The sequence below is a fragment of the Polyodon spathula genome, unplaced genomic scaffold (assembly GCF_017654505.1).
Source record: "Polyodon spathula isolate WHYD16114869_AA unplaced genomic scaffold, ASM1765450v1 scaffolds_1810, whole genome shotgun sequence".
NCBI classification, from domain to species: domain Eukaryota; kingdom Metazoa; phylum Chordata; class Actinopteri; order Acipenseriformes; family Polyodontidae; genus Polyodon; species Polyodon spathula.
Genome location: NW_024473285.1, coordinates 50,443 through 78,084, shown reverse-complemented (window position 1 = coordinate 78,084; position 27,642 = coordinate 50,443). Strand labels below are relative to the sequence as shown.

Genomic DNA, 27,642 nt, shown 5'->3' with positions numbered 1-27,642 from the left:
CCGCTTTGTAGCTTTCCCACATCCAAAAAACTAACAAAAAATGAAAAACGTGACATTAGAAAATCTAAGATGAAATCCTGTGCTACTACTATGGCTTCTGGTAGACTTTTGCGAGATCATTTTGTAGTTTCTTTGATGACATGATGTTTAAATACAAAAAAGATCTGAATTGTGTTCGTATAGTTTTTAAACGGTGTGTCAATCTTAAAATTGTACGCGATGCTAAAGTTTTGGCCAGAGCTGTGTAAAATGGACTGTGTTTCTTTAAAAACTGTACAAGAGCGACCCGTCCACAACGGGCCAGCTTAATGGAATTATTTATTTGCTACATTGTGTGTGGGAGATCCGAGACTTGGAAAACAGACGGGCTGGCATCCCTCCACAGCTTGTTCTAAGTGTCTGATCGTGGCTCGATTTCCTGTTTGATCAGGGGAGGCTGTGTGTTCTAGAGGCTGTGAGGCAAGCTGTTCCCTCCCAGCAGCAGATGGTGAGACTCAGGCTCTCATGCTGTGCTCCACAGAGGCTCCGACTCCCCCCAGATCAGAGCCAGGACCAGGAGATCCTTGAAACTCGCAGCCCAGAACACAATCCCTCTCCGCCCGGGTTAATCAAACCCTGAGGGGGAGCGGGACACTTTCACACCAAAGCCTGGCAATTTAAACAGACTCTCCAGTCGAAGATGTCGGGCAGACGTTCAAGTGATGGAAATGCTGCTGCGTGCGTCTCTGACTCACTTCCCTGCCCTTCAAGCATTTCCTGCAAGCTCGCCCGTTTCATAGCAATCTGAAACCCGCTGGGGAGTGCGAGGCTTGTTAGATCCCTCGATGTTTTAAGCCTTCTAAAAGTTTCCCAGAGTAAAAGCATAGCAGAGTGAAATAAATAATAGAGAATGCAGGGTGAAGCCCAGAAACATTTAAAAAGCCAGCCATGGCAAACTGTGATAAATGTGCAGCATAACCTTAGGGAAAGCAGGGGGGAAACTGCAGAATTGCAGAATTACTCAGTAAATGTTTAGAAGACGAAACACATTTTAAAGTTCATATTTTGACATATTGAGGTTTTCAGCGTTATTTGTAAAGCATGTGTTTTACGGTAGTGTGTGCATGAACCATCTCTACAATGCACACACCCTGCTGAATAAGGACTAATCTGTTTAGCCTTTGCAACGCATTTAAACGTGTAAAACCTGTTAGGCACCCTGAGTGGCCAACAGTGTAAAGCCACACAAATAGGGGAGCGCAGGGATCCCCGAGGGTCTCCCCTGGTAAAGGCAGGGCCGCGTGGTGTGCAGGGGGGAGTCACACAGTCAGGGGAGCGCAGGGGTCCCCGAGGGTCTCCCCTGGTAAAGGCACGGCCGCGTGGTGTGCAGGGGGAGTCACACAGTCAGGGGAGCGCAGGGGTCCCCGAGGGTCTCCCCTGGTAAAGGCACGGCCGCGTGGTGTGCAGGGGGGAGTCACACAGTCAGGGGAGCGCAGGGGTCCCCGAGGGTCTCCCCTGGTAAAGGCACGGCTGTGTGGTGTGCAGGGGGGAGTCACACAGTCAGGGGAGCGCAGGGGTCCCCGAGGGTCTCCCCTGGTAAAGGCACGGCCGCATGGTGTGCAGGGGGAGTCACGCAGTCAGGGGAGCGCAGGGGTCCCCGAGGGTCTCTCCTGGTAAAGGCACGGCCGCGTGGTGTGCAGGGGGGAGTCACACAGTCAGGGGAGCGCAGGGGTCCCCGAGGGTCTCCCCTGGTAAAGGCACGGCCGCGTGGTGTGCAGGGGGAGTCACACAGTCAGGGGAGCGCAGGGGTCCCCGAGGGTCTCCCCTGGTAAAGGCACGGCCGCGTGGTGTGCAGGGGGGAGTCACACAGTCAGGGGAGCGCAGGGGTCCCCGAGGGTCTCCCCTGGTAAAGGCACGGCCGCGTGGTGTGCAGGGGGGAGTCACACAGTCAGGGGAGCGCAGGGGTCCCCGAGGGTCTCCCCTGGTAAAGGCACGGCCGCGTGGTGTGCAGGGGGGAGTCACACAGTCAGGGGAGCACAGGGGTCCCCGAGGGTCTCTCCTGGTAAAGGCACCTTCTCCTTTAGCTGTCTGCCGTTGCTTAGCGGTGTCAAAGAGTGCTGGAACGGGGCTCTTAAAGGGACTGTCTAATTGATGGTGCCCCGATCGCTGTGTGTAGACGTGTCTGTGCTGTTGTGGAATGGTTAGGTGTGGCTGTAGTGTGGCGTCTTCGTTTAAATGGATTAAGTAAACTGAGATGCAGTGGCTGTACCCGTGTTTGAAATCTCGTTGCCCAGATTGCAAAGCAGCTGATTGTAGCTCAGGAGCTCTACCCGTCCCTCACCTCCCTACGCTGCGTAGATCTAAGAACGTGCAGTTTTGAAAGAAACACGTTCGAGCAAACACCTCTCTAAAGTGCGACATCCGCTACTACGCTAGAACAAAGAAAGTTCTCAGCCGCTGTGTCGTGTTTTCAGCTCATCTCTTACACTTGTGCTTCCCAGGTCCCCCGAGCAGTGTCCTCGGGGCCGTGTTATTGGCTGAAAGCATGCCACTCAGTAGGGGGAAGCAGCTTGATTGGTCAGTGACTAAAGAAGGCAGTGAAAGAGGTCAGTTTCACTGTCTGAGAGCAGAAAAACAGATTTCTTCAACCCAAGCGTAGGGGCAGCTGTTTTTGCAATAGAGTTGCGTGTTTGTACTATGTGTTTCTTTCCAAACTGCACATTTGGGGACTTGTATGCCCAGTGGAAGGGCGGGTTTAGCTACAGGCCCTGTTGACACACCGGCGCAGTCCTGCAGGCCCCGCAGTGAGACGCCTCTCTGTCCTGTTAGAGCTGTTAGGTTGCTTAGAAACATGTAATAAAACGTTTGCCATTTGTTGATCATTCTTGCCAGGACTGTCGTCGCCTGGTTCTCTTAAGAAGCCGGGAAAGTTCGATTTCAGCAGTGCCCTGTCCCCACAGACGAGGTCGGCGCGCATGGCTTTCACCCACCATCCGCTGCCTGTCCTAACGGGAGTGAGACCAGGTGAGATACCAGCCCATCCCCACACCCCCCTCACCCCCCTGCCAGCCCCAGAGCCAGCAGTCGAGGGTTTCTGTTTGAACCACTCCCGTGCGTCTCAGACCAGCAGCCGTGCCGTAGAGGCGTCCTGTCATATAGCACGGGGACAGGATCACACAGTGAACACTGCTGCTACTCCATGGCAGTGCTGTGGTCGGTACCAGACAGGCAGAGTGCTGCTCGGTCCGCTGCGCAGCTGTGCCTCAACGTTTTTGCATCAGCCTATAGAATTAAAATCAAACCTGCTGAATAACGTTGCGTTAGCACATTGAATTGCACGCCGCTCCTCAGTTTTCCACGTGCACAACGAAAAGCTGACGAAAATGTGACATTTCAAAACCTAGCATGAAATTCTATACTGCTATTTCTCAATCCTGAAATTGTAGGCGATGCAAAACTTGTGGCCATGAGTAAGAAAGCAGCCTGTGTTGACTAACACTTCAAATAGATGGCGTGTGTGAGGAAGTGGTTGAAACAGAAACCTGGACTGTCAGGGGTGCCCAGAAATCAGTATAAGAAAAAGCTGCTCTGCAAAATACTGGACTATTGGGTCACCCCCTTTTTTCCAGTAATGGTTTGCTCCCCAGTTCTTGAATCTCACCTGTGATTTCTCTGCCCATCAATCAATCCAATCCAATCAATCTGCACATAACCCTATGATTTAAAGTGACAGTTTTGAAGTTACTTGAATGATTTCTATTCTTTTGAAAGGATTATGAAAAAAAAATGGTGATACTTTTTAAAAGTATCAGTTAAAATATATAAATATAAAAATATTCCCATCAAAACGTCTGTTTCTCCTGTAAATGAAGTCTTTGTGGAGTGAGTTTCTCCATTATACAAGGACTGAAAAGACTAGGGTGCAAGAGGTTTATAAACAGAGGGAGAGGGAGGACAGAAGGAGGGGAGGAGGGGAGAGAGAGGGGAGAGGGAGAGGAGGGAGAGGGAGAGAGGAGAGGAGAGGGAGAGGGAGAGGGAGAGAGAGAGGAGAGAGAGAGGAGAGAGAGGGAGAGGGAGAGGGGAGGGAGGAGAGAGAGAGGGAGAGGGAGAGAGGGGGGAGAGGGGAGGAGGGGGAGAGAGGGAGGGAGGAGAGGAGAGGAGAGAGAGGGGAGAGAGGGGGAGAGACGGAGGAGGAGAGAGAGGAGAAGGGAGAGGGAGAAGGGAGAGAGGGAGAGGGAGGGAGAGGAGAGAGGGAGAGGAGGGGAGGAGGGAGAAAGCCCCCCAAGGAGGAGAGAAGAGAGGAGGAGATGAGAGAGGAGAGAGAGGAGGAAAGGGAAAGGGGAGAGAGAGGCGGTGGAGGAGAGGAGGGGAGATGTGAGAAGAGGGAGAGGGAGAGGGAAGGAGAGGCAGAGGGTGGGAGGAGAGAGTGAGAAGGGAGATGGAGACTGGAGAGGGAGAGGGAGAGGCCAGAGAAAGGGAGGAGAGGAGTGGGAGGAGAGAAGGGAGAGAGAGAAGGGAGAGGGAGAATGGAGGGGAGGAGATGGAGAATGGAAAGGGAGAGGGAAGGGAGGGGGACCACATGGTTCCTGAGAGAGAGGGATGGGGGGTAGCGAGAGAGGCTGTAGGGGAGAGGTAACTCCCCGGTAGAGGGAGACACCTCTTGGGATCTATTGGCCCTATGGGAGTAAATTAACCCCTGTGAGAGGTTATTATTGGGGAGGGGAGGGGGGTGTGGACTGGGGAGAGGCTCCCTCGTTCCGGGGAATGTGGGAGAGGGAGAGGGAGAGGAGAGAGGGAAAGGGAGAGGCAGAGGGGGTGGGGGAGAGAGAGAGAGAAGGGGAGAGGGGGGAGCGAGAGAGGGCAAGGGGGAGAGGAGGAGGGAGTGGGAGGAGGGAGAGGGGGAGGGAGAAGGGACCATGGTTCCTGTTTTCCATTAATCTTTCTTAACCTCTTAATGTCTTCAGCTTTACTGCCCTAATAAACACCCTGTCTTTCATCCTAATGCATGTGTTATGTATAATAATAATATTGCTGAGTGTCTTCTTGTTATGCATGTGTTATGTATGATAGTAGGTCATTATATACATCAAGAGATTTCTTAGAGCAGCCCTAACCCCATGCACTGTGCACCACTAACATGCACCCCCAGCTTTCCTTGGATGGTGAACTAAGCAGGAGCAACAAACGGGAATCAACACACATCGATCCTGTCATCTACGGAAATATGTGCCTGTGTCTTTAATTAGCAGAGCTTCCCTCAGCATGAGTTACCACGCTTCTGCGGGACTGTCTGTCTGTCTGTCTGTCTGTCTGTCTGTCTGGGGGAGTCGTTTTCAAACCTGCTTCGAGACAGCGGACCCTTGTAAAGCCGTTCTCTCAGCTTTTTTATTTTGTAGCTTGTTAGCTTGTTTTACGCCTCTGGGATGTTAGCGATGGTTCGGCTTCGTTCCGAGGTCTGTTGTAATCGTTTTCCCGGCTGCGATCTTTGATTTCCTCCTTCGTGAAAGCCGCCACTGTGCTAGCAAGCCTGGTAAAGCATAGGGATGCCACACATGGTAACCTGTGCTAAATTCAGGATCACCTTCAGCAATCCCTATTGCAGCGTTTACACTGGCCTCAGAAATATTAGCAAAACTGACATTTAAATGGCGTTTGAAGCAACCCTTCTGTCTTCTCTGTGTGGATCTTAATCATTTTTTGCTGAAACGTGTTGGCCACTACTCAGGTCACGCTCATGAAGTTACCTTCAACGGCAATGCCAACAGACAGTGGCACTGCGCTGATAATGGCATGAGGCTGCCACTGATAGACTTGTACCACAATTAACATTTGCATTGCAGTACCGTATCAGCGCCAGGCAGAGAGTCTGTATCAGGGCCACTGGACTGTGCAGCACCCAGCTTTGACTCGCTTCTGCTCTCTGTGCTAAATCTGAAGCTGTGACCATGTAGGGTTTTATAAACTCCAGGTCCCTGCTTTTCCTGAAGCTGAATTCCTCCTTTCAGCCTGTCGTCATGGCTCAAGACCTGGGATCAGCCTCGCTGACCTTCTGAAGCGCAACAAAGTCATTTTTGCAGTGAGCAAAACTGGACCCAGTGTTCTGGGCGCAGGGGAAATCTGACTGGAGCTTTGTGTGGGCTTAATGGAACTTGTTTGGCACACTTGACTTTCTGTTTGCCTTTCTGCTGCCCTCTGTCCTAGAGGTAGCCTTTCTAAAGCTTTGTGTTGTCAGGGGAATTGGACAGGCTGTGTTTCTGTGCATTGCTGAGATCGCCCCGTTGCTCCGCAGCGCTGTCGAGGAGAATGAGAGTGAGGGGTTGTTCAAACCCCAGCTCTGTGCCACAGAGAAACCTGGCACTCGGCCAGCCTGTAGTACGATTATCCAGCAGAAATGAAGCGCCGATCTTGGCTGGATCTGGGGGGGGGCAGCTGCTTCGGTGAGAGAGGGTATCTCTCTGGGCACCGGCGAGCAGGGCAGGCGCGATCACGCACACACACACACAGGCACAGCGGGACACAGCGCTGGCACTGCACCCCACTGGAGATTTCTTCATGATTCTCAGAGGTCACGGTGATGTCAGAAAGCGCTGTTATTGCATTATAAAGCAGACGCAATGATCTTGGAAAGGGTGGCATTTACTGCTCTGCGTGGGTTTCAAACGTGCAGTTTTGAAAGAAACACATCTCACAGCGAGCGGCAGGGATGAAGTATTCACTGTGGAAGTACTGTAGGGGATATTTGCAGAAATGAACTTGCCATGTTCTTTTTTTTTTTTTTGTTTCCAGCTGTATTGAATCTTACGTAGACTCGGTTCTTCTACATTGATCTGATCTTCATAAACAACAGACTTGATTTTCTTGAGCAACTTGAGTTTTTAAGATCTTTTAGAGATTGATCCCCAGAGCCAGTTCAAATGTCTATCTCATGTTCGTTCTTTCTTTCTTTTCTTTCTTTCTTTCTTTCTTTCTTTCTTTCTTTGCCTTTTTAAAACCTGCCCTTTTTTCATGCTCATTTATAGTTTCTGATTATTTTTGGCCAAATGATTATATAGATACATAAAAAAACAACATTATTAATACACAGTGAAGAAGACAGTACGACTGTGCCACTGCCAAGTTTCCAGGCGCACACACACACACACACACACACACACACACACACACACACACACACACACACACACACACACACACACACACACACATATATTGTAGAATACAGTGCTGTGCAAATTTATTACAATGCCTGTAGTTTATTGACAGATTGACAAAAATACCGACTTTACAAAAGAAAGTCTGGATGCAACTTCAAAAAAACATTTTATCAAATTACTTTTGGTGTGCAAAGCTCAGTAAATCACTAATCTTGAAGCGTTCTAATAAAAAACCATTGCACATTTCTGTATATGGAGTCAAAGTGATTTGTATTATTAAGTTTACTTTCTTTGATTTGAAATAAATTACAAATTGAGAACGAAAGGAACAGTTTTTGTCACAACTCGTAACTAGGCAGCCCGATCAGAATAAATCGCATAGCACCACTATACCAGAAAATATCATTCACTTAAGGAATCACAGAATCTCTGCTATCAATCAATCAATCAATCAATCAATCACTCTGTCGATCAATAATATGCTGAACAAGTTTCCCCTTTAAATTGCATATATTAAAATAATAATTTGGAAGATGCATCCTTTATAAAACAGAAACATTTTCCCTTTAAAATGTGTATGCTACATGATATCAAACGTGTTTATAATCTTCCTTTAAAAGCAGTGAGGGGTGGGACGTCACCTACAAATTGGGGCGGATCATTCCCGTCCTGTCCTTTTTAGATTTTCTTTGCTTGCATGCCCCACGTTTCACTTTGTCATTGAGAGATCGATTGATTGATTCTCTATGTGACCTGCTGCTCCAGTCACACCTCGGCAAGATAACAGTCTTTGATAAACGTCTTTCCTCTGTCTCAGTGTAACAACAGGGATGGAAGTAAGACCCCTATTGCGTAGCAGTTTGCCCGATTCCAGGTTTTAATAGGAGCTTGGTTAGCCACAGTGCATAGGTGTGTCTTACTAAACTCCTAGTAAAACCAGGACTGGATCACACTGCTGTGCAATGGGAGTCTTATTTCCATCCCTGGGATGATAACCAGCATTATTTTTGCAGGGATGGGAATCAGACTCCCATTGCACAGCAGTTTCACTGTTTCCAGGTTTTGCTAGGAGCTTGATTAGCCCCAGTGTGTCTAGGTAACAAGCTCAGGTGTGTCTTACTGAACTCCTAGTGAAACCAGGACTGGATCAGACCGCTGTGCAGTGGGAGCCTCGTTCCCATCCCTGGTCAGTCTCTCAGTGGTTATAACGGATGGTAGCTCTTTCCTTCCTTGTTGTGTGACATTCTCAGTGCTGCAGGTTGGCCGCGTCTCCGAAGGGGGACGGGATTCGAGTTTGTAACCCCCTGTGTCCCCCCCCTGCAGGTAGCCCTCGTGCCTCAGCCTCCGCGCTGCACTTCCCCTCGTCCTCCATCATCCAGCAGCCCAGCCCCTACTTCACCCACCCCACCATCCGCTACCACCCCCACCCTGGACAGGACCCGCTCAAAGAGTTTGTCCAGTTCGTCTGCTCCGACGGCTCGGGACAGCCCTCCGCACAGGTGAGTGGACAACTAGAGACACACACACACACACACACAGACTGAGACAGAGAGACATGCATAGACTGAGCCAAACACACAGACTGAGAGAGACATGCGGGGACTGAGAGAGCCACGCACAGACTGAGACTGAGAGAGACACGCTGAGACAGAGAGACAAACACACACACAGACTGAGACAGAGAGACATGCATAGACTGAGGCAAACACACAGACTGAGAGAGACATGCGGGGACTGAGAGAGCCACGCACAGACTGAGACTGAGAGAGACATGCAGGAACTGAGAGAGCCATGCACAGACTGAGAGAGACACGCTGAGACAGAGAGACAAACACACACACAGACTAAGAGACATGCAGGGACTGAGAGAGACACAGACTAAGAGAGTCACGCACAGACTGGTAGATACACAGATTGATAGAGACGCACACAAAGATTGATATAGACACACATACTGACAGACACACACAGACTGACAGACACACAGACTGATAGAGACACACAGACTGATAGACACACAGACTGATAGATACACACAGACTGACACACACACAGACTGAGAGACACACAGACTGATAGATACACACAGACTGACAGACACACAGACTGATAGACACACACAGACTGACAGACACACAGACTGACAGACACACAGACTGACAGACACACAGAGACGCACACAAGCTGAGACTTTGCGCAGAAGTTACTTTGCATCACTGCGGCTGCCGTGGTCACTTTTCAACCTCTCGTTCAGTTCCCATGGCAATGGAACGTTTAGCAGACTTTCCGAAGTACGTCAGACACACTAATGTAAACACAGCACTGTGCAGCAAGCCATGCGAACCTCCCTGATCTCCATCATTGTGCGAAGCAATCTGTCCATGCAGCATAACATAAACCCTCCTCGCATCGACTCATTGAGCTTTACATGTACAGATCTGAACTGGTCGTGGATCACCACTGTCATCACAGCTGAACTAAATACCTCCGGGTTTTGAAACAGCTTACACTTCTAAAGCTAGGAGTGTTCAGCTACCTGGAACGTTTCTCAACATGACATGTAGCAAGTCCAGGGTGCTTGTTTTGAATCTTGCAGCACATTTCACTGCACACCGCTGTGCTGTCAATAGCTACAGCCCTAGTGCAGTGAGTTCTGCTACATGATGTTAAGAAGATGTCCTGTGAAACAGCATTGGAGCAGCCTGTGTCATCACATTGAGAACTCCAGCACTCACACTACAGCTGGGTTTAATAACTCTGCGTTTTCCTGCCTTTATTCAGACTGAACTGAACCCCCTATTTCTTAGGGAAAAAATTGCACCCTCAAGTATTGTGGCGGTCGAGTGAATGCAAATGACTGGGCGGGGGCAAGCGACGCTGCAGCAGGTGTGAGCTTAAAAGTGCTTACGAGGAACCCACCCTGATACCTTTGCTGTGTCCCGTGTTCTCTGCATCGCAGAGAGATCGCGCTGTCCGGATCACGCTCCCCCCTGCAGCGACGCTGGTTTTCGGTTCCTACTTGAGTAGTAAATACAAATATCATAATAGCTATTTTGAAAAATACATCGCTGAGGTACGGGCAATGTGGGATACAGCACGCCGCGCTGCGCCCCAGTGTTCCTGCATTCCTTCGCCTGCCCCAGCCAGCCCGGCGCAGTATTGTCAGATTGTTTTCTGTTGAGTGCTCCAGGGCAGCCGGTGTCCTTGCCTCACCCTGCCTGTGTTGTCCGCAGCCAAACGGGAGCGGCCAGGGCAAAATGCCGGGCTCCTTTCTGCTTCCACCCCCTCCTCCCGTGGCCCGACCAGTGCCCCTCCCCATGTCCGACACAAAACCCAGCAGCACACCCCCAGACGGTGGACTGGCCTCGCCCACATCACTGTGTAAGTGACGCTACGGACCCCCCTCCCTAACCCCGCCCCCTTCCCTAATTGGGGGGGGGGGGGCCTACCCCCGCCTTCTCCGGACTCCCCCTAAACCCCGCCCCCTCCCCACTCCCTGAGGGAGGGGGGGAGGGACCCTCTTACCACTCCCTTAAATGGTGAGGGAATTGGGACGGAGGGGGAGGGGTTGGGAGCAGGGGTGGGTGACTTCCTTGGATTACCTAGGGGTGAAGGATTGGGATGGATGAAGACACCCCCTCCCTAACCCCGCCCCTCCATACTCCCGTGGAGGTATGAGGGGATTGGGTTCCCTGCCCCGGGGACCCCTAACTCCGCCCCCCAGGCACTCCCCTAGTGAGGGGATGGGGGCGGGGTAGGAGATTGGTAACCACACCCCCAGTGAGGGATTGGGGTAACCCCAGGTGATTGGGGAACTAACCCTTGGGTCGGGGGAGGTATGAGGGGTTGGGTTGGGGGTGGGTGAGAGATTGGGTTGGGGGTGTGGGGAGGGATTTCCCTAACCCCACCCCTTCCCCATCCCCCTCCCCCTCCCCTCCCAGACTCTAAAGAGGTGGATTCAATCAAAAATTCAAACCATTTGACATTGAGTGCAAGTTTACGGTAGTTTGATCGTTATGGATGCTTTTCATTTCTGGTATCTTTTCTTGAAAAGCCTCTGAAGGAAGCGCCATGTTGGTCCGCCCTTTATTATAGTCCCCCGTCCTCCGTGCTTGCTTTCTTTCCTGGACGGGGGGGGGGGGGGGGGGGGCTTTTTTTCCAGAACACGCACTGTGCCGTCCTCGTTCTTTATTGAAACCGCGGGACCAGTCCGTTTCCTCTGAAATAAATTGGGGACTCTTTATATCGCCGGACCAACACGGAGGCTGCTTTATAGTGTCGCACCTTCCGAGATATTATCATTTTATTATTCTAAAAAAAAAAAACGTTTGAGAAGGGTAAACAGATTAAGGGCGTGAAAACGAAAACAAATACGGCAAATAAACCTGTTTTTTGATTGAATCCATTTTAAGGGGTCATTTTTATGGCAGGTTTTGTAGCGTAGCGTGGACTCCAAAGGCCGTCCCCTCCCTTCCCCAGTACAATCCACAGTTGTGTTTTTGAATTGGACATCCATTATCAGTAGACCAGTAGATCCTGGGGTGTGCTTGCCAGACAGATTGACTGTTTTGAAAGAGGTAGGCTCTGGCTGTCATTATAACCAATCAGCACTGTCTCCCAAAACCAAATTTGTAAGAGGCACTGGACGTGGCAGTATTTTTTATTTTTTTTCCTTTAAAGGGGACCGCAAAGTTAGTGGAACTCCGTTCCATTACCCTTCGGTCTCCCCTCCCCGTCCCCCCTTTTTCAACCTCTCTACCTCTCTTCGATGTTGAGGGTCTCAAACTTGCCCCTGCTTATTCCCATGCCATTGGAGTCCACTGGACAAGTCTGCCTTAAAATGGACCCCTATCTCCATTGTCCCCAAGATAAAACAGATGTAAATATAGATTTGTGTTTTGTGCTTAAAGTAGCTAACCTGTCCATTTCATAGCCTTACCTGTTGCCCCATTTTCATTTGTTATCCAGCTGTCCGTTGTGTTATAGTGTATTTTTATCTACAAACTTGTGAGACTATGCTAGTTTAAAGAAATCTGTTTGTGAGCCGTGCTTTCAGATTGCGTTGCACTTGGTCGTCTTTCCTGTCCTTAACCAGCCAGCCGCTTCCCCTGTTGACTGACCTGAGACGAAGCAAACTGAGAACTTTCTTTAGCACAGCGTAGCACCAGATATGTTTGCAGTAGCAGGGTGCTTCTTTCAGAGCTGCACATCTGAGGCAGCTAAGCGCTCGTGACAAATTGATGGGATTATTTTGTTAGCCACAGCTCTGGCCGAAAGTTTAGCATCATCACCCTACAGAATCAACTAATGCTGCTTCATGAAGTCGAGTGAAACCTGCTGGATAAAGTGACGTCAGCATATCGAATTGCACGCCGCTTTGGAGTTTTCCATCTACTTAACTGATCCAAAAAAAAATCTAACATGAAATACTGTACACTGTTATGGCTGCCTTCTAGTAGATGTTTGCAATATCATTTTGTAGTTTCTTTGATTACATCATGTTAAATAAAAATATATATTAAATATATATATTATATATATATATATATTTGAAATGTCGCGTGTTTTCAGTTTTCCGTTAAGCAGACAGAAAACTCCCAACGCAGCGGTGTGTAATTCAATGTGTTCGAGTCACAGTATTGAGCAGGTTTCACTGGACTTCATGAAGCGGAATGAGTTCATTCCACAGGGTGATGCAGAAGGTTTGTCCAGAGCTGTTTTCGCTTCGATAGGGGTCAGGGGCAGGGTGCTGGATCGGGCAGGTTCGTCGAGGGGCTGGTTTTGATTCTGTGTGTCTCTGCAGCATACGCAGCGCCAGGCTCCACAGCTGCCAACAGGTTTGTCAGCATCGGATCATCACGGGACAACAACTTTCTAAACATCCCGCAGCAAACCCAGGTACAGTATTTCTTCATTTTCCATACAGTGTACTTGTAATATTTTATATAAAAAGTATAATTTGTTATCTATATTGACTTGGGTGATTCCTGTCCTAGTGCTTCACTTCCTGTGTTACAGTTAATAGGACCCCCTTCCTGTGAGCGTTGCACATGGTCTCAATATCCCCACCTTTAAAAGACAGCCGCAAGTGTGCAGTTCCTTTTGGGAACGCCTGGCTGCTCCAGATTCCTCTTGCGTCTTTCACTGTCAGCTCACTGCCGCGCGCAGACTCTCTCCTTTCTGAAGATCTGCTGTCCGTCTGTCTGTCTGCGCCAGAGTGCCAGTAAAAACTGGCAGTTGTGTGACACAGGCGCTGTCTGATTGGAGACCACACTTAGGAGCTGCATTTCCTTGCTGCTCAATGGGGAGGAAAAACTGAAGTCAGGAGCTCCCTGGCGGTTAAAACTGGACTCTATATATATCTGGGAGGAGCAAAAGAGAGGGAGGGAGAGAGAGAGAGAGAACGTTTAAGCCTTACTCTTCTCAAGAGAGTCACGTCCTGACTGTCTGGTTGCTCACGGCAACGAGACATGATGTAACAATCAGCTGAACTTATCCAGGGAGGTGGGGGGGCAATGTGCTTGAGTTAGCGGGATTAGAGAGAGAAGGAGCGAGGGGGAGAGAGAGAGGGGGGGGGGGGAGTTGTAGTGTGGTTATAAAGTTAGTTTGACCACTTGGCTCTTTTTTGTATTTGTGAGAGAGGAATTACACACTTACAGTGCCAAGGCACGTTTTCCTAAAAACATTATTTCAAGAGTTTGCAGCTCACAGGAGACAACTTAGTGACAGTTCAACCCTTGTTCTTTGTATCTTATTGCTTGTTTGGGAAAGTTCTATCTGAGACAGGTCTTTGAAAGCCAATAAAGCCGTGTCTTAATTACTGCACCTTCAACCCTAACCCCCTCCTTGCCAGACACTTCCATTCACGCCACGGGTCTCGGGTGTGCAGTTTCGAAAGAAACACACACTATAGCAAGGACGCATTTTAAAATTACCCGCCACTACACCAGGTCAAAGAATGTTCTGAGTCTGCATCTTGGATCACCTCGGCAGTGTCTTCTGGCTCGTCGTTTCATTGGCTGCTAACCATGTCAGTCAAGCAGCTTGGTTGGAGAATGACAGGAAAGAAGGCGTGGAAGGGGTGGCGGCATTTTCACTCTGCAGGCGACCAAGGGAGTGCAGCTCTAGCTGAAAGCCAGGGGTTGCTTTAGCCTTGCGTAGCAGCAGAGTGCAGTGGTTGCAAAATGCAGACAGTTAAGCAAGTGCCAGTGAACATCACGCTGGTCCTGTGTCTTCTCAAGTGCAGACAGGTCTCACTGCAACATTATATGATCATAGCATAGCTTCCTTATTGCTCTTCACCGTCACCAGCGTTTCTGTGGGCCACACAACTCTACTGTCAGTTTCAGAGCCCGTTCTCAAGCACTGAGAGTTTTTTTTTTTTTTTTTTTCAATAGCATGACGTGAGGGAGCAGCACACTCTAGTGGTGATAGTGCGCAGTTGCAGGCACTGCCAACCTTGGCCCCAGTGCATTTTATGAAACAGACAGCCCTATTCACAGACTGCTTTGGGAGTGATTTTTTATTTTTGTTTTTGAAGGACGGTTTTGATTTTTAAAAAAAAAATCAAGCTTGCAATTGTCAAAATCTTTTTTTTTTTTTTTTTTTTTTGGCTGATTTAGGGAGGGTTAGAAGACTCACCAAAGCGCTGGTTAACCTAGGAAGATTCTAAGCACTTTAAAATGAACTAAAAGTAGGACGATGACTAAGAATTTCGGTTTCTAGAATTGTCTCTGATCCCAGATTGAATGTATGGTGTTGTTTTTAATGATGTGAAATGACTGCTGTCTGTCTCGGGTCATCTTGCCTGGATGCTTTTGCTTTTGTGTGTCAAAGTGAAGTTGAATATTTCCTCTTAAAGGATGACTTTGTCCCGTGCAAGGAGAATTGGGGGACTATATTCCCTGCGCAACAGAGGAGGGGGCTACCGCCTGATGGACTGAGGCTCGTTCCCGTAGGAGGAAAGGACCTAGGGGTGGGGCTGAGGCTGTGGTTTCAAATGAGAGACAGCTGTGTTAGCAGTGACACTTCATATAACCAGCTTCGAGACGGCCTCTGATCCACAAGCCGGGCCTTTACAAAGGGTCCAACATCCGAGAAACATTATCCAATCAGAGCACAGTGCCTCAGCTGAAAGCACACTCTCTCCACGCCACTCGCTCCTTTGCTCCTATGGGAAGGAGCCTCTGTGGCCTTGTATCGATGACTGGAAGTTAAGAGAATCCACGGAAGAGAAGTCGCATTGAAGCTGGAGGATGGTGAAAGGGGAACTCAGTGAGTGGACAGAGTCCTCTAGTGATAGCTGACTAACTCACAAGCTCCCCGAGGGGAGGAGTGAAAATAACCCCACTATGAGGCTTCGTGGAGCATTCTGTTTGTGCAACGCAAGGAAACAAAGTGTGCCTAAACATACCCTGAGCAGCTGCATTTGCATAATGACTTTTCTTTCTGATGTTATTCATTGCTGGTCTTTTTCTTGTTCTCATTTCAGTCTTGGTTTCTCTGACAAGACCTCATCCAAAAACCGAAATTGCTTCTAATTTGACCCTGAATCACGAGACTGGCCCTCCTCCCTGTTTCACCGCGGAAATTCAAAGCAGCAGCCCAGAGAGAGGAGCGAAGGAGACCGAGGCAGCGGAGCCTGCGAGAGGGAGAGGCGAGGGAAGAGGATGGGGCGTCATCTCAAACGAAACGGCGACAAACGAAAGCCACAATTGCAAACTAAAAAATAAATACGTACCTGGGAAATGGGAAATGGGAAATCAACAAACAAAAATAATAAATAATTAACGCGGAGAAATCCAAACGGTCTTGAGACGGTCGTTTCATAGGAACACAAAGCTGTCCTTCTAATCGTTTTAACAGAACTGCAAAACAGTACTGCTGATGGGGCAGGGGGTGGGGCAGGAGATCAGGGTTCGAGTGATTTGCTGCACGCTGAACACAATTGATTTTAGAAGTCCCAAAGCGACTAGAAATGAGGCTTTCATCGTCCAGACTTCCCCAATCAGATCTCTAAATTTATCATTTTCCCCTCATCAATTCTCAAAATCCATTCCCCGAATATGATCAATTCACCACCCATGCAGAATGTGGGGCATTTGTTCTTCATTTTACCCCAAATAATGCTGCCGTCAACAATGACCCCACATTGAACCCTGTACTAACCTTCTCTAAAGGTTGGTGATGCTGTAGTTTTGACGCCATATAGTGTATTTGGACTTCAATCTTTAGTGAAGTCTTGCCTGAATTGATGAGCGTTTAAAGTCAGACAGTTTCTCATATTCTCTGTCTTCAGTCTTGTGTTTTTATTTGGAATGCCGTTCGGCACATGCTACAAGAAACACCTGTCTCTGTGTGCCGTGTGACGCTTAGAGATCAACGATCAGTACAGGCATCTGAAATCCCTCCTGCAGCCAACAGATGGTGCCCGCTGACCGTTAGACTACCCTTTAATGCCACTGTTTAAATGACGGGGGTTTTACTCAGAAACTGACAGGGTCTCCCTCATTGGCCCCAGTTCTGGTTGCATTGGGCCAGGCTGCAGTCCGCGTGGCTCAGTCACTCAACCCAACACCCTAGCCTGCCCACCAGCAGTACACAAACAAACTGGACAACAGCCGTCAAACGGCAGCAAGGGCTGGAGGAAGAACTGACCAGATACAGCCAGCCAGCTTAGAGAAAGCTCCTGTATCGTTTCCTGTTTTCAGCCGACGTCACTGCTGAGCAGTTCCCCGAGCTCTATAGAGCTCTAAAACATGTCTTCTCTCCACTGCTGGTAAGCCAGAGTGCAACCGTTAACAAGTCCCCCCCCTGCAACATTCTGCCCTTTGTAGATTTTCATACCACTGGGGGGGGGGAGACTTTAAATGAATGCACTCTGATGTACAAGCAATGAGGAAGGCATGTTTTAGAGCTCAGAAAAATAATACTGGAGTGTTGCGGGGGGGGGGGTTACACTCTGTGCATGTTTGAGAGCTCTAATGAGGAGACAGGGTTGCTTTCAACTTTTAAAAAGTCACCAGCGTGTGATGACTGGAAAGCGATCACGAAGCAATTCAAACAGAAAAGAGGACACCATTAGTTAAAAGACTGGCCTTTCATTACCGCCTCAAGTTGCTTTTTAAGCCTAGAAGCAGCTTCTGTAGACAGGCGTGGATGGGTCTGTGTCAACGTTTCTTCCTCCGGCAAAGAAATATCAATTTCAAATAACGTCAACAAAAGCTAAGCAGAGCTAAGCAGGCCCTGTCTAGACACACATAGGAAGCCACCTCATGATAACAGCGAGAATAACATTTGCAGGTTACTTCTTTTTCTTGGCGCTTTCAACGCTTTTTCATTAGTAGTTAGTCGTTTGCTTTCTTTTTGCTAAACGGATTTTCAGCTTTCACAGACAGAAACGCACACACACACGCTCCCGCGCAGACAGAAACGCACACACACACACGCTCCCGCGCAGACAGAAACGCACACCCACGCATACCGCGCAGACAGAAACGCACACCCACGCAGACCGCGCAGACAGAAACGCACACCCACGCAGGCCGAAGCTCACACGCACGCACAGTGCAAGAAGCAGGACCGCAACGTAGTCAGGACCGAGGTTATGGGTTTGGATGCGGCTTTGGGGTGACCCCTGGTGGTCTTAAGGAGACAATGCGTTTAATATAGTACAAACAGGCGACCACCGTAAGACCACCGTTAATATCCCAAAATATTTTTTTTTGTGTGTGTGTGTTTTTAACACACCGTGATTTGGATTCGTTTGTGATGTTAAGTTTTTAGTTCCTCTCAAAAGTAATTCATTTAAAAACTTGTTAACTTTGGTACCAAACCCATTCAGCTCAGAAACGTTAAGGAACGACCACAAAGGAAATGTTTCGAGGAAAGGACAGCATGGTCCCCATCAGTGAATTGCAAGTCAATTAAAAACACTAACTATGCAAGCGTCGCTGTTTTATAAGCGAAATTACTTTAACAATAGGGGCTCGCTAGTATTACAGTCAGGGTGAAGCTCTGTGAAGATTCAACGATATAAACCTGAAACACAGATATGATAGAAAGTTCCGTCCAAAAAAAAAAAAAAACCCTGCAAAAGACATTTAAAAAGTTTACATCAGCCAGTCGACAACAGAGCAGCGTTAACTGGAGCCCTGTATTTTTAGACAGAGTGGTGACATCACCTCTGCAGGTTGGCACTGACAACACCACAGCATCGGGGCGCATCCTCTGCAAACCCCAGAGGACCTTGCTCCCGTTTTACATCAGTGGCCCCTCTTAAAGGGAAGCGCTTGCTACACGCACACGCACACGCACCCGCACTTCTCTTAAACGCATGACAGCACAGACCCAGTTTACCAGGTTTGCAGTCATTCAGAAAGTCAAGTCTGAATCTTTCTCTTGTCCACCTGCACGCCGCTTTTACTACGCCGTACCGGAGAGCAGGCAGGGGCTCGGAGAACGTGTAGCTGCAAAGCCTTCAGCGAGAAAAACAGACGCTTCACTTGCTAACGAATACCACTAAAAAACACGACGCTGTGATTGAATCCTGCGTGTATTCTGAACCCGAACAGTGTTACAGCAAACAGGCGCCGAGCCCAGGCAGAAAGCCTGTCTGAACCGAACCGCCATTCAAACTGCACGCGTTTGCGCTTTGGGTGGGATGTGGCCGTTTCCTGCTGTTCCTTCACATTGTTCTTTCTTTCCTCTCCCTCTCTCACACAGAACTGCGTTACAGGAGAACACGCATCTAAACAGTAGCAGCACGGGAAATAGCACCCCCTTCAGGCAGAAACAATACCACACTCTAGAACGATTGTTGGACAGGTGGCCATATGATGAAAGCCACTACAATTAAGGAATTATATATATATTGTCATTTTATATATGAAAAATCTCGTAAAACAACTAGACTGTCCATTTGCCTCCTCTCTACTAGTCCCTGGGAAGCCTTTTGTTTCCAGGGAACAAGCCCATGTAAACAGGAAGTGCCTATTTGTCCACTATGCAGTTGATTAAAAGTGGAGAGGAGAGATTTCTTTCCTACATATATAAGCTATAGAAAGCGCTGTGAATGTGTTTTAAAAACAACGGAAGGTCTAGCTTGGGATTTGATGAATTTCTGAATAATCTCGCTATCTGGTTGTTTTGGGAATGTTTCAATGAGATTAATAACACTATATATATATATATATATTATATATATATATATATATATATATATATATATATATATATATATATATATATATATATAGTAATGGTATGTGTAGAATATCCCATAATACCAGTACATCCTCTTATATGGTGGAGCTTCAACAAAGCGTTCTCCAAAATCAGATTAATAACAAAACCATTTCGAGAAAAAAAAAATTAAATTAAATGGCAGCCTACTTTTGTTGTTGTTGTCGTCAAGTGGGACGTATTGTTAAATGAGTTTATGTCGATTGAGCCAAGTGCAATGCATTGGGTAGTTTAATTATCTGTGTATGTTAGGGATTGTTAAGAAAGACGTGAATCTATTTTTGTTTTTAAAAGTCCATTTGCCCCAGGACTCTAAATTAGAGGGGGATAAAAAGAAGAGATCCCTGTCTTTGTAAGTTTGGGGAGTCTGTCTTTCATTTTGTAATGTTTTTTTTTTTTTTTTTTAAATGTAATCATTTGTTTTTACACAGGAGGGCTGAAGGAACAATTTTACGAAAAGAAAAAAAAAATAATGATACTAAATACATAATTGGTGCTTTTTACGATAAAGTACATTCAACTCTATTATACAGAAATAATAAACAAAATAATTCTTATCATAAAGCAATTTTAGGGGAAAAAAATGCATCTTCTTTTTCTTCTTCTTCTTCCTCTTCTTCCTCTTCTCTTTTTTGTATTAACTGGGGGCGTTTCATTTTATTCCAAGCTGTAGCAAAATGCCACTTCCCCAACTTCATCACGCATCGAGGAGGCAGAATCTATTACTCCCAGTAACGCTGATGATGAGACACATGCAAAACTGAGCGTGACAGACAGACAGACAGACAGACTGACAGACAGACCCCCCCCCCCCAATCTAATACACTCAAAAACCTAATAATGTTTCATTGTGGAAAGAAAAACCTGCATTAGAATGATGTGCAAACTTCGTTCTGCTGACACCTGTTTAAGAAACCTGAGCATCACTTTGGGGTTTGAAAGGCTTCCAGGAGAGGCAGTGGTATCCCTGTTGTTCACCTGTAGTAGAGTTTAGTCTTTTTATGTTGTAATACACCATCATATTGCCTGTCCTCAAACTCATTTTAAACTCAGAGTGACCTCGCCTTTAGCAGAATTGATTGGTTTCAGCTTGGTTGGTACAGCGCAATAGCAAGGCATCAAAATCAAATTTAAAATTAAAACACATTTTTAATAAGCTATGGCAATGAATAAAGACAAGATCTTCCAGTTAGGAGGATGCAACTGACAGCGTCAAATCTCAAACCATAATAATTCGATCGCAGGGTTTTTTCCACACTCATATGAGGACTGATTTGGCCACTGTTGATTCTGCTGCGTGAAACCGAAGAGCAGTCTGTCGCGATAGCAGGAACCGCTGAGTGTCTGAGTTGGCGTGTTGAAGTTGGTCAGTGGCTTTTGCATGCAGTTACGATCATGCATACACAACGCACCCCTTTGAAGAAAAAAAAAAACTAGCCTTGGAACGGTATATACTGTATAGCACTAAAACTAATTGTTGTGATTATACTTCATCTCTTTGTTAAAAAAAAAAAAAAAGTCTCATCTTGGTCTCTCTCTTTCTTTTTCCTCTCCTGCTCACACTGGAGTTGTGTAGTCGACCCTTCTCGGTTCCTCTTTTGCGCTTCTCAATGTCTGAGCGGAATGCAAGCTGTCACATATTGTTATATGGTCTGTACGCTTCATATTGTATATCATACTGATTTCTTCAGCTTTTCCATTGAACAGCTAATGTAAGTGAACAAGTTACACCCACGAACCCAGGGCCGGAGGGGGTGTGTACAGAGACCTGTGCTTGCAGAAACGGGCACCAGCCTGAGGAGGGACAAAATTGGGTTCTTTTTTGTATTATTTTAAGGCGGAGAGCACCTTAAGAGCACCTTCTTTGTAATTTTTTTTTTTTAGTAGTTGGGTTTTTACAGCTGCACTTTATTTTTTCATTAAAACGCCTTAAAGTCTTCACTTTGACAGGTTCATTTCGGACACAATAAGAAGCAGATTACCCCCTCTGTTCCCTAAAGCCCTCTCGAATCCTAAGCTAGAAGTACGGCACGACGGTTTAAAATCTGTTTCTTTCATTGGTAGTCTTCGGGAAGCACGCACGTACGTTCCCGTGTAAGCGCCTTCACATTTTCAATGAAGTCCTTTATATCAGGAACTGACTGGAATTCTAGATGCAAGTTTAGAAATACTAAACAGAACCTTAATCAATTCAATGGGAAGCGTTTCACTAGAAGTCTTTCTGGGTGTCCTGCAGGGAGAACTTTTAGTCCAAACGTGTTTAGTATTTCTAGATGTTGCATTGTTGAGAGATTCATAGTGATGGGTGTGAAGAGGCTGTGGCCAGCTTTGGAACTGTATTGCTGGCTGTGAATCCCCTATACTTCTGTAGAGAATGCTTAGATCATGGCACAGTGCCTCCCTGTCTCTTAAAAACAAACATTCCCCCTAAATATTAGACTCCTGTGAAGCTAGGAAACAGGATTCCGATGAGAAACCGTTCCGCGGAATTCCAGTTTGGGCATTCCATATTGCACTTGCTCTGTGACTAACCCTAGCCAAGCCTGTCACTCGGAAGACGCTTATTTTGTTTGGATTTGTGAATGGGTAGAGTGGCCCTCGTATCCGGGCCCGGATTTTGCAGTCAGATCCCTCCCTCCCTCCTCGCTGGGGGTGCCCTGTCTTTCTGGAAGCACGGCCCCTGGGTTCATGGTGAAATGCATGTGTTAAATACAGTTTCTTTTCCATAATAATAAAAGCAGTTTTATAGAGCAGTGAATAAAAGGATGTTCTTGACTGTAAAGCTGTGCTGTGTGCGACTGACTCATTGCTTTCCTCTCATGGGAGTTCTGTAGGAGAACATTCCAGTCAGAAAACTCCGTAGATTAATTATTAAAGCTTAGAAGAGACAGCGCTACTAACATTATACATATTTCTCTATATAGTATAGCTACTTACCTCAGAAACTGGATTCAGTTACTGTCTTCTGAGAACAGGTCATGGGATTAGCCCACAGCAAATCTTTGTTTCACACTGATTATAAATGAACCAGCTCTTTGAAAACAACGGATGGGATCAGCTGGATTTGAACCCAGCATACTAGGGAATTAGCCCACTGCTCCACCTCACTTCTGTAGAACAAGGTGGCTTTATCGATGGCTATGTAGGACAATGGTATGTAATTCTTCAGAGCAGGGCGTTAGACCACTGTGCCACCTTGCACCCCTTTTGAAACGGTCTGTCGAAAAGGACAACGTCGTTGAAACCGAAGCAGCCGAGCTATCCAGAGAGTGGCTTAACGACCCCCTCAGATGCCCAGCAGTATTTGAAATCGCTCTTTTACAGCGAAGGTGGCGATTGAGAGTTCGTTTAGTAAAAGGGTGTTTTAAATATCATCCAGCTCAGCTCAGTGTCAGAGTGCTGTCAGAAACGAATTGCGCACCGCATTAGAACCAAAACACTGGTGCTTTATTACATTTCTTTTTTAACTCTTAAGCAGAGAATGGCAATCGCGCTGTGCCATTATGCTGTGGATCTGCTATGGCAGTCTAGCTAATCTACATCCTATAGAACACTGGTTCTTAATTCAACCACTAATTTGCTTAATTAGGCCTTTTTTTAATTGGCTCCTAAAACATTGCAGAGTTCAAGTCACTTATAAAATGTTACGGCTAACTTGAAATCTGCAGCTGTTTAAGAGCTGAAAACAACAAGTCTAATTAGGGAAATTCGGGGTCTAGTGGAGTAACAGCTTGGTTGGAATGAAAGCCAGCAGACACAGAAGGGTCCCAGGACCGGGGTTCGGAGCTCTGCTGTGTAAAATTAACTTCTTATGTCAAACCCCTACTTATTTATATTCTGCTGGTCCTGTAATATCCTTTGAAGGTGTGGAGTTCACCCTGTTCACCATTGTGCACAAACACATGACAAAGCACGACCGGACTGAGGCTTCAAGCACACGCATGTAAATACACTGAACATGTTATCCCATATGCACGACAGGCAACACAAATCTATATACTGTGACATATTTTGTGTTTCACAATACAGTGCAGTAAAATACCCTGCAGTGCCTGCAATAGGATGTATTGTTTAACTCTGCCTTTCCTGGTTTAATCCACTTTGGGCTTTCCACTGCAGGACACACAGCATCTACAACTGCGTTTTGTCTCCACCATGTGGACATTTCAGATATTACATCGGCAGTTTAAAACTACTTGCTACCTGCAACACAGGTGACAGCTCAGCGCCATCTGCTGGACATTGTCTGCATTTCACCTTAGTATCACTCGCTCACACACACTCAAACAAAAACTTACAATGTCAATATGTATTATGATTTTTAATTTATTTAAAAAAAAAAAACACACATACTTTGGACAGACAGTTTACTGATATCGCAGCTTCAAGCACGTTATACTTTGCGTGTAACATTAAACAACACGACAAGAACAAAACCGAGACCGGTATTTACAGACACACACACACACAAAAAAGGCGTGCAATACGAAGAGCGCACACAAGAGGGCGCCAAACAGCAAGTCATAGCACAGTCCAAGGACCTCTTAAAGGGAGGCAGTCAAGTCAGCCCTATTGCAAAGCTTACATATGTTAAACCGGTGGTCGTGGATTCAATACATATTTTCTGGCAATCTTAACCATTGCCAAGACAAGAATTTTAACATCTACACAAGCACGACACCACCTGGCGTTTACCGGAATCAGTTCAGCCATGTTATGCTCAAAAATACAGTTTGGTTTTACTTTCTAATGCTGAAGAAAAATATTGAAATAAATAACCGTGCATTTAAATACAGTGCAATGCATTTGCCTGTCGTTGCGTGCAATATAAATATCAAGACAAACCGCACTGATCTGTGTAAGGAAATAATTCACAAAACAGTATCCACACACACACACACACACACACACACACACACACACACAGTCCGTGGCAAATGCCACTCGTCTATAGAGAACATTTCAAACACATTCAGGCACACTCGACCTTCGTCCAGCGCTGGGAGGGGTTGATACAAATCACATACGAATGCAAAGCAATTCATTTTGAATTACTGGTGGGAAAAATGCTAAATTATATATTATATTCGTCAGATAAGTTCTCCATGTATGACGCGAAAAGGGTTTCTAATCGGCCCCTTTACTTTACAGTAAAGTTTGTTGTTGTGCTGTGTTAGCGTTTCAAGAGAAGTGACCGCAACAATGTCTCTTCCGTCCCTCTGTTTTGGCTCTCGCACTGGCACTCTTCGACCACGGCGACCCGCCTCTCCCGCACTCTCTCGACCCCCTCGCACAGCATCGGTACCAGCACTGTCCGGGTCTTCACCGGGGCGCACCGGGAGCAGGACGCGGAGAGAGCCCACTGCTCCGGCCGCGCTCCAGCGGACCCCGCATCTCCGACTGCGGGCACGAACAGAGAGCTGCACAGCCCGAGACACAGTTTGTTTTGCAGAGTGACCGTCAAGCAGCCCGGAGCAGAAACACGCTGAAATGGAGAAAACAAACAAACAAAATGCGTCACAAAATGAACTTTATTGACCTTATTATTACATGGCTTTAGCAGATAACGAATTAGACATTGAGAATTCATAGGAGGCTGCGTGGTCCAGTGGTTAAAGAAAGGGGCTTGTAACCAGGAGGTTCAAATCCCAGCTCAGCCCCTGACTCCCTGTGCGGGACCCTGAGCGAGTCACTGAACCTCCTTGTGCTGCGTCTTTGGGGTGAGACGCTGTTGGAAGTGACTCTGCAGCTGATGCACGGTTCACACACCCTAGTCTCCTATCTTGTAAAGCGCTTTGTGATGGTGCTCCACTATGAAAGGTGCTATATAAAAATGAAGGATTATTATTATTATTATTATTATTATTATTATTATTATTATTATTATTATTATTATTACTGCCTGCAAAATCCAGGCTTACCTGTCTGAAGGAGACAGCCCTGCATGCAGTCTGAGAGGCTTCCTTCAGAGTCACTGGGAGCCCTTCCTTGGCCAAGCTGTCCCTCTGGATGGCTTTCTTCCACATTTCCATACCCTGCTTCCTGCTCATCTCCACCCCAACGCCGGTCTGCAGGTGAGGCCGGGGCTTGAGCAGAGAGCCAGGGCTGCTGCGGGCCGGTACCGTCTCCCTCCCCAGTCCCAGGAAAGGGGTCAGGATTCTCCTGGGGGCGCCAAGCCCGAAAAGAGAGATGGGGGGTCGCTGGTTGAAAAATCTGGGGTGCAGCTGGACCACTTTCACATCCCCCCGAATAGGTCCATCTGGGTCAACGCCAGAGCTGTCAGAGTCTTCATCTAGAAATTTATCAAAGCCCTTCTGAGGACTGGAGAAAGACACGGCACAAACAGCAGCCAAGAGAATGTGGACGGAAACATTCATTTCAGGTGTCTTTCCTTCTCTCCTCTGCTTCTTCTCTCCTCTTTCCTTCTCTCCTTCTTTTCTTTCCCTCTCTTCTTCTCTCCACTCCTCTCCTTTCCTTCTTTTCTCTCCTTCTTTCCTTCTTCTCAAAGCACAGAAAATCCCATTCAGTCTCTCTAAAAAGTCTCTTTCAAAAAATCTGGATCGCCAAAAATAAATAAATAAATAAATAAATAATAAAGATCTTGGTTCAAGGCTAGATAAAGAAAGCCTTGCAGTCTTCGTCTGGCTGGGCTGGGCTCTGCCGGTGCTTTTTATAAAGCCCTGGGCTCCTGAACTTGACCATATAAGTCTGGGTGACAGATCTGCCTCCTGGCCACTGCTGCTACACTTGACAAGGGGCACCTGGTTAGCAGGTTGGTAGGAAACAGCTGCAGCAGCGCTTCGATTGTAAAGATAAAGGGTTTATGAGCTGCAAGGGTCCCAGCCACCAGACCCCAATGTGGATTGCACTGCGCTCCACACCTCTCACTCTCTCCCATGCTTTTCAGAGCAGGATTGTGAACTGGAGCTCTGAGGAGCCCGTCAGTAAATACAAACCTGTTTGATGCACTAATAAAGTTAGCTTTGAACTCTGACAGTTCTGGAAAGAACCCTGTTCCCATGGTTACTCTCTTCATTTAGCCTGGTTTGCCATGCTTGTTAATATGCTTCACCATGCCTCGTTCTCCTTTGCAATGCTTACCCAGGCTTTTCCTGTGCTTTCTTACACTTTGCTGCATTTTAACTGCAAACTGCAGACCAAGGCAGCCTGGCTATACACTAGAAACATCTTTAAAGATTGACAATAGAACCGTTCTTTGTTAAAGTAATGCGCAAACTATCCCTTAGAGAAGTTTCCCATATTAAAATCAAAAGCACAGTGAAATCGTGGTACAGCACAGGCATTAATTGTGAAAGCCTACGAGGCGTGCTAAAGCATTTCAATGACCCCAACAAAACAGGGTAAGCTGTGGTACATGCTTTACTGTGACAATGGGGGAAACGCATGGACATATTGCAGCAAAAACACTGCAAGGAATACCTTGGAGTAGAATCAGTGCTTGCCAGCCCCTCCCAGTCTCCAAAACATCAATCTCTCTTTCCTACTTTCACCTGAAGAAGAGACCTTTGAGGTCTTGAAAGCTTGTGAATAATTATTATTCAGTCAGTGCAATAAAAGAGATCACTTCTCCTTCTTTTTGTCTGTCTAGTTTCAAGGGAAACACACTGAGTGCACAGCCTGCCTGTCGCATTTGTCAGTTTGATTTGCAGCCTCGACTCACTCCAGAGCTGTCTATTATTGCCTCGGTGTTAATTAACCGTGACAGCAGAACTCCAGAAGCCTTCACGTGTAAGGGTCATTAGCAGAATTGGGTCACTGTCACATCAAAGGGTCCGCCAGCCATTTGGGGACCGAGTGACCAGCTAATTGGTTCTCGTGGACAGAACGAGAGGAAATCCATCACAGAAATGCATATTAAAACTCGAATTAATGATTTACTTAAAAAAAAAAAGAATTGACTGTAGATACATATCTGACTGTAGATACTTGTTTTTTTATTTTCATATAGTTAACGAAAAGCTGACAAAAATTGAAAAATATAACATTTTGAAAATCTAACGTGAATTATTGTACTGCTGTTACAGCTTCCGGTAGACTTTTGTAGTTTCTTTGATTACATGATGTTAAACAAAAGAGCTTAATTATGTTCATTTATGTATTATTATTATTATTATTATTATTATTATTATTATTATTATTATTATTATTTATTATTATTATTATTATTATTTAAGAAGTATATCTATATAATAAGGCGCACCAGAATTGGGATATATTTGAACTCTCTACAATGAGAGTTAAAATT

At 46.7% G+C, this 27,642-nt stretch overlaps 2 protein-coding genes across 2 annotated transcripts in view; one reads left to right on the top strand and one right to left on the bottom strand.

Annotated features, from left to right (window-relative positions):
- The window catches only part of nfixb (nuclear factor I/Xb), a gene marked incomplete at its 5' end in the record, with an annotated part of 31,090 nt that extends 8,932 nt beyond the window's left edge, over positions 1–22,158 (top strand). Inside the window, 5 exons of the mRNA XM_041243487.1 lie at positions 2,872–3,003; positions 8,457–8,632; positions 10,367–10,514; positions 12,937–13,031; positions 15,625–22,158. Of these exons, the coding sequence (XP_041099421.1) occupies positions 2,872–3,003; positions 8,457–8,632; positions 10,367–10,514; positions 12,937–13,031; positions 15,625–15,639 (566 nt within the window). The remainder of the gene's footprint in view (positions 1–2,871; positions 3,004–8,456; positions 8,633–10,366; positions 10,515–12,936; positions 13,032–15,624) is intronic.
- A 206-nt stretch (positions 22,159–22,364) lies between these two features.
- dand5 (DAN domain family, member 5) lies at positions 22,365–25,814 on the bottom strand. Its single transcript, XM_041243485.1, has 2 exons — positions 25,271–25,814; positions 22,365–25,002 (listed from the first exon to the last, which is right to left on the bottom strand). The coding sequence occupies exons 1-2, from the start codon at positions 25,751–25,753 to the stop codon at positions 24,550–24,552; spliced, it is 936 nt and encodes a 311-aa protein (XP_041099419.1). The 5' UTR covers positions 25,754–25,814; the 3' UTR covers positions 22,365–24,549.
- Between the last annotated feature and the right edge of the window lie 1,828 nt (positions 25,815–27,642).

What these genes read in the sequence shown, in the direction of transcription:
- dand5 (XM_041243485.1), bottom strand. Translation starts at nt 25,753, where the DNA reads ATGAATGTTTCCGTCCACATTCTCTTGGCTGCTGTTTGTGCCGTGTCT. An exon ending in TGGATTTTGCAGGCAGTAAT is followed by an intron (nt 25,003 to 25,270) that starts AATAATAATAAT and finishes TCCTGGTTACAA; the next exon opens with GCCCCTTTCTTTAACCACTG.